The sequence below is a fragment of the Octopus bimaculoides genome, chromosome 4, assembly GCF_001194135.2.
Source record: "Octopus bimaculoides isolate UCB-OBI-ISO-001 chromosome 4, ASM119413v2, whole genome shotgun sequence".
Taxonomy (NCBI): Eukaryota; Metazoa; Mollusca; class Cephalopoda; order Octopoda; family Octopodidae; genus Octopus; species Octopus bimaculoides.
Window position 1 is genome coordinate 145,968,982 of NC_068984.1, and position 9,071 is coordinate 145,978,052.

At 38.8% G+C, this 9,071-nt stretch overlaps 2 protein-coding genes across 3 annotated transcripts in view; one reads left to right on the forward strand and one right to left on the reverse strand.

Moving 5' to 3' along the window:
* The window catches only part of LOC106873644 (calcium-binding mitochondrial carrier protein SCaMC-1), a 16,627-nt gene extending 13,638 nt beyond the window's left edge, over window positions 1–2,989 (forward strand). Inside the window, exons 3-4 of the mRNA XM_014921092.2 lie at window positions 1,272–1,345; window positions 2,003–2,989. Of these exons, the coding sequence (XP_014776578.1) occupies window positions 1,272–1,345; window positions 2,003–2,219 (291 nt within the window). The 3' untranslated portion in view covers window positions 2,220–2,989. The remainder of the gene's footprint in view (window positions 1–1,271; window positions 1,346–2,002) is intronic.
* A 1,073-nt stretch (window positions 2,990–4,062) lies between these two features.
* Window positions 4,063–9,071, reverse strand: part of LOC106873643 (cathepsin B) — a 35,103-nt gene continuing 30,094 nt past the window's right edge. For both annotated transcript variants that reach the window (XM_052967597.1, XM_014921090.2), the window contains exons 6-9: window positions 8,444–8,588; window positions 7,160–7,276; window positions 5,233–5,361; window positions 4,063–4,328 (exon numbers count right to left, since the gene is read on the reverse strand). In XM_052967597.1, the coding sequence (XP_052823557.1) occupies window positions 4,237–4,328; window positions 5,233–5,361; window positions 7,160–7,276; window positions 8,444–8,588 (483 nt within the window). In that variant the 3' untranslated portion in view covers window positions 4,063–4,236. The remainder of the gene's footprint in view (window positions 4,329–5,232; window positions 5,362–7,159; window positions 7,277–8,443; window positions 8,589–9,071) is intronic.

A 9,071-nucleotide genomic window follows, 5' to 3' on the forward strand; every position in this document is an offset into this window, starting at 1 on the left:
TATATATATATATATATATATATTTCTATATATAATAAAAAAAAAAACGAAAAATAATCCAAATTTCTTGTCCGGTACCAGATCGATCCCAAAATCTAATCGGTTCGAGCCAGTCACAAGGCCAAACATCCCTGAAAGTTTCATCCGAATTCATCGGGCGGTTCTTGAGATATCTTGTCTACGGACAAACGGAAAGCAATACCTCCGCCTTCGCTAACGCGGAGGTAATAATCCATGGATGGAATTTATGAATATATTAACGCAACGCTACGCACGTTGGTAACATTAGGCTGTCGCTCACATAATAAAATAGCTTTAATATGCATATTCAAAACGTTTCCCATAAACGAACTTAAAGGATGTGTGTGTGTGTGTGTATGAGAGAGAGTACAGACACATATAAGCACACACATATACACACGCACATACACATACATGTGTGTGTGGGGGGGGGGCGCATGACTTCGATTCCTGGACCGGGCGACGCGTTGTGTTCTTGAGCAAAGGTCTTCATTCCACGTTGCTCCAGTCCACTCAGAGGGCAGAAACTAGGCATCCTGCGATGGACCGACGTCCCTTCCGGAGAGGAATATATATGCGCCACAGAATCCAGAAAACCAGCCTTATGAGTCTATATGACTCGAGAAAGACTCCCCACCAAATTGTCATTTGTTGTTGTTGCATTTCTTAATTAAATTCCTGGTTTCAGTCGCTGGACTGCGGTCATGTTGGAGCATCATCTTCAAAATATTGGAATCAGTAACCAAGAATTATCTATTGCACGATGAGAGTCACGGGAGATAACTCATTGTTAAATGTTTACATGGGAGATAACTCATATTGCATTTGGTTTGCAACATTTCAGATGTGGACCCGTTTATTGGCAATACATTCTGTTGTTTCTCAGGATGGGGCATCATGCCAATAATAAACACCCACCCATGTTCAATTCCTCTTCTTTATTATTTGATAATTGGTTAATTATTTAACCATCTAACTAATCATTTGTTTGATACATCATGTACCTAATCAGTCAATCAAACATATTTGACGTTCGTGAGTTCTTCGGTGGTACGGCTCTCCTTATTCCAGGTCAGCTTCAGATCTGCATGTCAGTCTTTTAGTTTTAGGATCTATGTTATGTAGTTGTGCAGATGTTAATGTACGTACACGCTCTCTCTCTCTCTCTCTCTCTCTCTCCATGTATCTATCCTTTCCCTATATGTTTCTTCCTTCCTCACTTTTTTTTCTTTTGTTTCATTTCTGAACAGGGACTCATTGATAAATACGGAACACTTCTTACACAGGGACAATTTCAGGAGTTTATGCAAAGTATTCCAAACAAGTGAGTTTTACCACTTTTAGCATATTTTCATTACCCACCCCTACCACTACTTTTTTGTCTATAGAATCCACTTTAAGGTAACTCAAAGAGGAAGTGTGTTTGTGTGTGTGTGTGTGTGCGCGCGCGCGCTTATATGTATGATAGAATGTGCATGTATGAGTGCATGTATGATAGGATATATGTATATATGTTGTTTTGTATGTGTATGTTGTATTGGCATTAATATAAGGTGTTCTTCCATTTTTGAGCTTCAACTCCAGGAGTTGTAGAGGTGCCCTTGCTATATATGACATGTGCTGAGTCTTTATAAAATTTAATGAAGCTCTGGCCTTATGAGTCCTTAAGGCTCATGAAAGACCTAAATCCCAAGTATTAGGTTGGTGCATAATTATTGCAGCTTTTTCTTCAACAAATTTTATTCAACAAAAACAATCACAACATTTAACAGAAACATCTTTAAATGATTATTCCGGGGTATATTCACCATCTACTTCAATTACTGCTTGGCGTTTTGTTTAAAGTTTTGTTGAATAAAATTTATTGAAAAAAAGCTGCAATAGTTATGCACCAACCTAATACAATATAATACACATATGTAAAATAGATACATGAATAAACATGACAGTGTTGTGCTTATATTCTCCTTATTTCTTGCAGGAAACGAGATCTACGGACTATATTCAAGTCATTTCATCAAGAACGTGATGGTTATACCAGTAAAGAATCCATTTTGGAAAAATTAACCGAAATGAGAATCAACAATGCACAGGCTTTGGTCGATCAAATGGAAATTGGGGTTGACGATGGTGGACTTGTCTCCTATGAAAACTTTTTACGAGTCTACTTCAAAAGCAAGCAAGAAACTCATTCCTAAAACAAGAATACAGAAGTATTTTTGGTATTTAGTGGCACTTTATAAGCAAATTGTGCTCAAGAGCCCAATCAAGAAGTGACCCTGGAGAATATTATAGTCACAGTCATCAAAATATGAAGGATCACATCACATGGATGGGTAAAAATACTGTAACAAACTCACGCTTGTCTTTGACCTACCATTCCTCTTCAATGATGATTCTTTCTCTCTTTCTGTGACCTAATCCATTTTTTAAATACCTGAATCACATGGTTCTAACCCTAGTCAGGTTTTCTTCAACTAACATTATTTGTTCTCAATCGAAACTCATTTAAATTGCATCTAAGATCCTATTCCTGTCTATCGTAATCTTCCAATCAAACATTTGTCAACAAAAAATTCTCATCAATTTATCTTGATCTCCTTTGTTTTGGAATAAGGACAATTTTTGTGTTGGTGTTTTTGTTTAATCTTTTCTTCCATGGAACTCAATGCCATAATTAGTAATCTCACAGAAATTCTCTCTGGCAGCATTTAAATTTCACTCCAAATAAGATCCCTGTCTCCCTCAGAGCACTAGTTTTCTCGAATGACTTCCCTATCTGTGTTTATCAACTTGAAATTATTCAAGAGGAACATTTATGGCATCAATTTTGACAATCTTAGAAAATCTTTGAGAAAAAGACAGAGACAAAATAGAAAAGAAAAGCACACATTCCAAGAATGTCTTCTAAATGGTAATTATGTTTTTCTCTGTAAAAATGTCTTGCTTCATAAAATGTTAAATTCTGTTTAGTTTATTCACTTTGACTTTTGTCATGCTGGCAATTTTTGAAATTGTTAGTATGGTACTCTACATGATTACTTATGCATAGAAATTTTAAGATCTTCATAAAAAATAATTGAAAAAAAAAATGACCGGAGATGTGGGTTCAGGTCCCACGAATAGCCTTCAACATTTTCAGTCTAAAAGGGTTTTTCAGTTCAATGTTTATATGCTAGTATTTATAGATTTATGTGTTCTTTGAGATCCACTATTTCAAAAAGAATTATTTCATGTTCTCTCAAAAGTTTATACAAAACTTCTTACTACATCGAAGTTAAATATATATATTCTTATGCATCTTCTTTGTTCCTCAATTTAAATTTCAAATTTATAATCGTATGCTGTCCCTGGATCGTGTCGGTAGTGTGGAGAGGATCTGAGAGGTGCCATCCAAGCTTCAGTACACCTAAAATTCTAGGCTGTGCCATTGCCAGCAAGGTGACGTTTCAATGCCCAGCTGAGTAGGAGGATACTGTGGTAAGCATGGAAGCTGCAAGCACATACCCAGGTGAGGTCAGCAATGGGTGCAATAACCTCATGCACAAGCATTGCTGGATTTTGCATGGACGTGGACAATGGTCTGTGATGGTCTTCCTCGGTCACAAGTGGATAGTCATCATCATCATCATGTCTATGCATGTATGTGGGGGGCAGGATGGACGTGAGTTTGTGTCTCCTTGTCTGGACCTTGCAAGAGTGTCGTCATCATACATTGATGTCCTTCATTTCCAATCTTCCATGAAAATATGTCTAGCCATGGGGAAACATGTTACCTTTGCTTGGAAACAAACGAGGATTGGTGACAGGAAGAGCATCCAGCCATAGAATAATATCTCGATATTTTCCATCTGATCTATGCATGGAAAAGTGGATGTTAAAACAATGATGATGATGATGATGATTATGACGATGGTGGTGATGATGATGATGATGAATGGTTCTCATCCTATTATGGACTGTTTTAATTTCAGAAGTGATGATAACAGCAACAAAAGAGAATATTGAAGTTTAAAAAAAGGAAAAATAAAAAAAAAACCATTATCTTAATAAAAATATTTATTTTGAAGTTTCATGTAAATTTCAAATAAAAATTTTAAATATTTTTATATTTGTCTTGTGATGTGTGTGTGTGTGTGTTTGTATGTGTTTTTGTGTATGTGTGTTGTGTGTGTGATTTATATAAAATGTAAAAATGTCAACAACATTAGAATATCATTCTGTTTTTTGGGCCAATTTTGGAAGCCCTGCAACAATTTGATCTTCGATTCCACATTCATTGGTGCCTCTCTTGATCTTGAAAAATCCTGAAAAAAAAGATTTACAGGATAAACATAAAAAAAAAATAATAATAATTGATAAATATTTACATATTTTTTTTTAAATCAAATTTCTTCCCCCATTTCACAGAAACACATCTTCTGAATAAAAGAAAACATTTATTAGAAAGAATTTATTAAAACAGCTGTCATTATTCAGCTAGTCTAAGGAGGCAAGGTGGGAGACTCGTTAGCACACCTGACAAAATGCTAAGTGGCATTTCGTTCGTCTTTATATTCATCATCATCATCATTTAACGTCTGTTTTCCATGCTGGCATGGGTTGGACGGTTTGACTGAGGTCTGGAGAGCGAGTGACTGCACCAGGTTCCAATCTGATCTGGCAGTATTTCTACAGCTGGATACCCTTCCTAATGCCAACCACTCTGAGAGTGTAGTGTATGCTTTTTACATGCCATTGGCATGGGAGCCAGTCAGGGGTTACTGGCATCGACCACATTCGGATGGTGCTTTTTATGTACCACCAGCACAGGAGCCAGTCAGGGGTCACTGGCCACAGCTATGATATTGGTTTTACTTGACTCAACAGGTCTTCTCAAGCATATCATATCGCCTGACACATCAGGGGTACTCTTAACTAGGCCAGACGTGCATGACTGCAATCTGAGTTCAAATTCCACCAAGGTAGACTTTGCCTTTCTTCCTTTCAGGATTGATAAAATAAGCACCAGTTGAATACTAGGGTTGATGTAATCAACTTACCCCTCCCCTAGCCTTGTGCCAAAATTTGAAATCAATATTAGGATGATTTGTACACAAAACAATAACTGAAAATATTTTCAAAAATTCTATAAAACTTATAAAGAATTTGCAACCACATAGAAACTACAAAGAAAAATCATTAAAGAAATTTTGTTTGAATGTTAAATACCTTTATCTCCCCAATCAGGGTTCCAAGAATTAGCCACAAGCCAATATGGAGTACCTTGCTCAACGCCCCAACCTAAAACCTTCACAGCATGGCCACCCATAAATTCTCCTTCTTCGTGTTGGTAAACACCTGTTATGAATAGAAACAGAGAATAATGGTACGGTCAGCTGAAATGGAGAGACTAGAACTGTTAGCTGGTTTCTGCTTTCATATTTCTCAATGGTTGAATCAGGGAGAAGGGGCCAGCATCCATTACTCTGCAAGTCTTTGATTGCTCAGCCTGAGCATCCGTAAGTTAGCATCGAAAGAAACTACATTTGGTGGTGAAGACAATTCTAGATGGAACTGGTACTCTGGCAAATAGGTGAATGAGTAAAGAGGTTAACGTAGGTTCTGATCAGTTGGAATAGGAACCAAGGAGAGGAGGGCAGATATATGACTTAGCTGTCTGATTAACGTGGAGGTGCAATGGCCCAGTGGTTAGGGCAGCGGACTCGTGGTCATAGGATCGCAGTTTCGATTCCCAGACCGGGCATTGTGAGTGTTTATTGAGCGAAAACACCTAAAGCTCCACAAGGCTCCGGCAGGGGACAGTGGTGAACCCTGCTGTACTCTTCCACCACAACTTTCTCTCACTCTTACTTCTTGTTTCTGTTGTGCCTGTAATTCAAAGGGTCAGCCTTGTCACTCTGTGTCACGCTGAATATCCCCGAGAACTACGCTAAGGGTACACGTGTCTGTGGAGTGCTCAGCCAATTGCACGTTAATTTCATGAGCAGGCTGTTCCATTGATCAGATCAACTGGGACCCTCGACGTCGTAAGCGATGGAGTGTCAGTTTATGTATATATGTCTGATTAACAAGTAAAACAAAATATCAATTATTTCTCTCTAAGATACAAGAAATTGGTTGCCATGAGTGCAATGGATAAATAAAGTGCTGACGTCCTCCGGAAAGGCCTCTGTAGCACAGCCTCCTTCTTGAAAGACACTGCCTTGTTTCACATGAGTGAAATACAAACATGTACTAATTAAAGAATTGATTTAAAATATATATATAAATGAATGGAAATCCAATTAACCTTTTGTTAAAATACACAGCAATTATTGCAATTAATTTTTGAAATAATGAATTTAATAAAATAACTTTGTCATTCTGGCAGAATCCTAAGTGCACATGACAAAATAGTGAGAGGTGGTCACTTATGATCCTTTATGCTCTGAATCTTCATTGAGGTCAACTTTGCCTTCCTCCCTTTTGAAGTCGATAAAATAAGTACCAGTTGACCACTGGGGTCAGTGCAATCGACTTTCATCCTTCTCCCAGACTTGCTGGCCTTGCATCAAAATGGGAAAGCATTATTATTATTATTTTGGTTTGCCTCAGATTCAGTCTTTTATTCCTGGCAGGATTCCAGTGGGAAGCAGGGCAGGGAACTGGCAGAATCATTAGCATGTCAGGCAAAATGCTTAGTGGTACTCTGTCCGTCTCCACACTTTGAGTTCAAGTTTCACCGGGGTCAACTTTGTTTCTCATCCTTTCAGGGTAAATAAAATAAGTACCAGTTGAGGGCTGGGGTTGATGCAATCGACTAGTCCCTTTCCCACAAATTTCAGGCCTTGTACCAATAGCAGAAAGGATTATTATTATTATTACTATTATTATTATTATCATTAAGGCGGCGAGCTGGAAGAATCGTTAGCGTGCTAAACGAAATGCTTAGCAGTATTTTGCCCGTTGCTCTGTTCTGAGTTCAAATTCCACCAAGGTCGACTTTGCCTTTCATCCTTTCAGGGTCGATAAATTAAGAATCAGTTGACCACTGGGGTCAACGCAATTGAGTTGCCTCCTCCCCCAAAATTTCAGGCCTTGAACCAAAATCAAAAAAGGACAACCAAAGAAAACAGAATGAAATATCTTTTGTCACCTGATTTATATGTAAGGAAATCTTTGTAAACTGAGAAAGCTGCCTCAACGGGGCCATTGGTCAGTATTTCCTGCCGAATGCTCTTTTCATCATTGTCCACAGCGTAAGAGTTATGTCCTGGAATTAGAAGAGATTCAGATATCATTTTGGTTTAGACATATCAAAGGAGACATAAATTATGGGATTTAAATTAAGACATGGGAAAAACAAGACTATGGACTCCATACATAACTCTGTGCATGTGTGTGTGTGTGTGTGTGTTTTGAGAAGGGCAATATCACTAGGGGACAGGGTAGATAGGTGTCCGGGAAGAACAGACAAGGGGTAGTATATGAATGGAGGAGAGAGAGGTGGGAGGAGAGTCAATGGAAGTTAGAAAGGGAGAGGAGTTAATGCTGCGTTGGTGCAGAATTATTGCAGCTTTTTTTTTCAACAAAAACATCTTTAAATGATGGTCTGGCTATCTGCCAAGCAAATGGGAAGCAGTAATTGAAGGAGATGGTGAATATGCTCCGGAATAATCATTTAAAGATGTTTTTGTTATGTGTTATTGTTTTTTGTTGAAAAAAAAAACTGCAATAATTCTGCACCAACCCAATAAGAGGGTGGAGAAGGGGAGGAGCTACAAGAGAAGTCAATGGTAGGAAGAGGAGGCATTGAGAGAGAGAGAGAGGGAGTGCTAGAGTAGTAAAGGGAGAGAGGAGTTGAGAGAGGGGGGGCAAAAAGAAGGGAGTCAGTAAAAGATTGAGGGGTCAGCAGGAAACAGAACGGAGTGAGTCAACAGGGACAGAGTAGGGGTCAGGGATTAGTTGAGAATAAGGAAGGGAATTGAATGGAGGAAGAGATAATAGCAATATGAAAGTTTGCCTGCCAACCATGTGGTCTTGGGTTCAGTCCCGCTGTGTGGCACCTTGCACAAGTGTCTTCTTCTACAGCATTGGGTCAACCAAAGCCTTTGTGAGGGGATTTGGTAGAGGGAAACTGAAAGAAGCCTGATATATATATACATAGATATGCATGCTTGTGTACTTTTGTCTAGAGAGTGTGTGATGGGTGTAAACGAGTGAGGATGCTTATCTATGATAAACGTGTCTGGCCACAGGTAAATATTACCTGTGGCTGGAAACAGGTAAGGATTAATGACATGGGGAGCATGTAGTCAAAGGAAATCTGCCCCAGTAAATTTCATGCAACTGATGCAAAAATCGAAAAGAAGGCATTAAACGAATGAATGATAATGGAAGTGGTAATCCGAAGAAAGAGGCTTTCACCAGATGTACACACCATAATGTTTGTCATTTTCATAAGTCATATTGTATCCCTGTTCACAATGTCTTTCACATGCTGGGGTTGGCAATTCTCCCTTACAAGGGTTCAGTTTCCCAGGAACATGATGGTCACAGGCTGGTATTTTATACGGTTGGCAACCCTGCAAGAAAAATATTGAGGAAAATCATTAAAAGAGATGCACATAATGTCATGGAGTTGAGATAACATTGGTAATCATCATCATCATCATTATCACTATCATTTAACATTTCAGGTTCCATGTTGGCATGAATTGGATGGTTTGACAGAATTCAATGGGTCCAAGGACTGCATCATTCTCCAGACGTCTGCCTTGGTGTGGTTTCTATGGCTGGAGACCCTTTTTAATGCCAACTGCTTTACAGCATGGACTGGGAGCTTTATCCATGCTACTGGCGCTAATGAGGTTGCCATGCAGCCTGCAAGACTATGAACCCTGAGGGAGGGTTGGCCAGCTTTATTTTTTGGGGATGAGGGGTGGGTTAAAATATTGGGGCGGTGGGGTGGAAGAGCTCCATGGTTAGGGGAGGGAGAGAATGATCAGTAGAAACTGCAAAGAGATAGATATTAGAGATGAAGAGTCCAGGTGACCCCCACAAAGCAC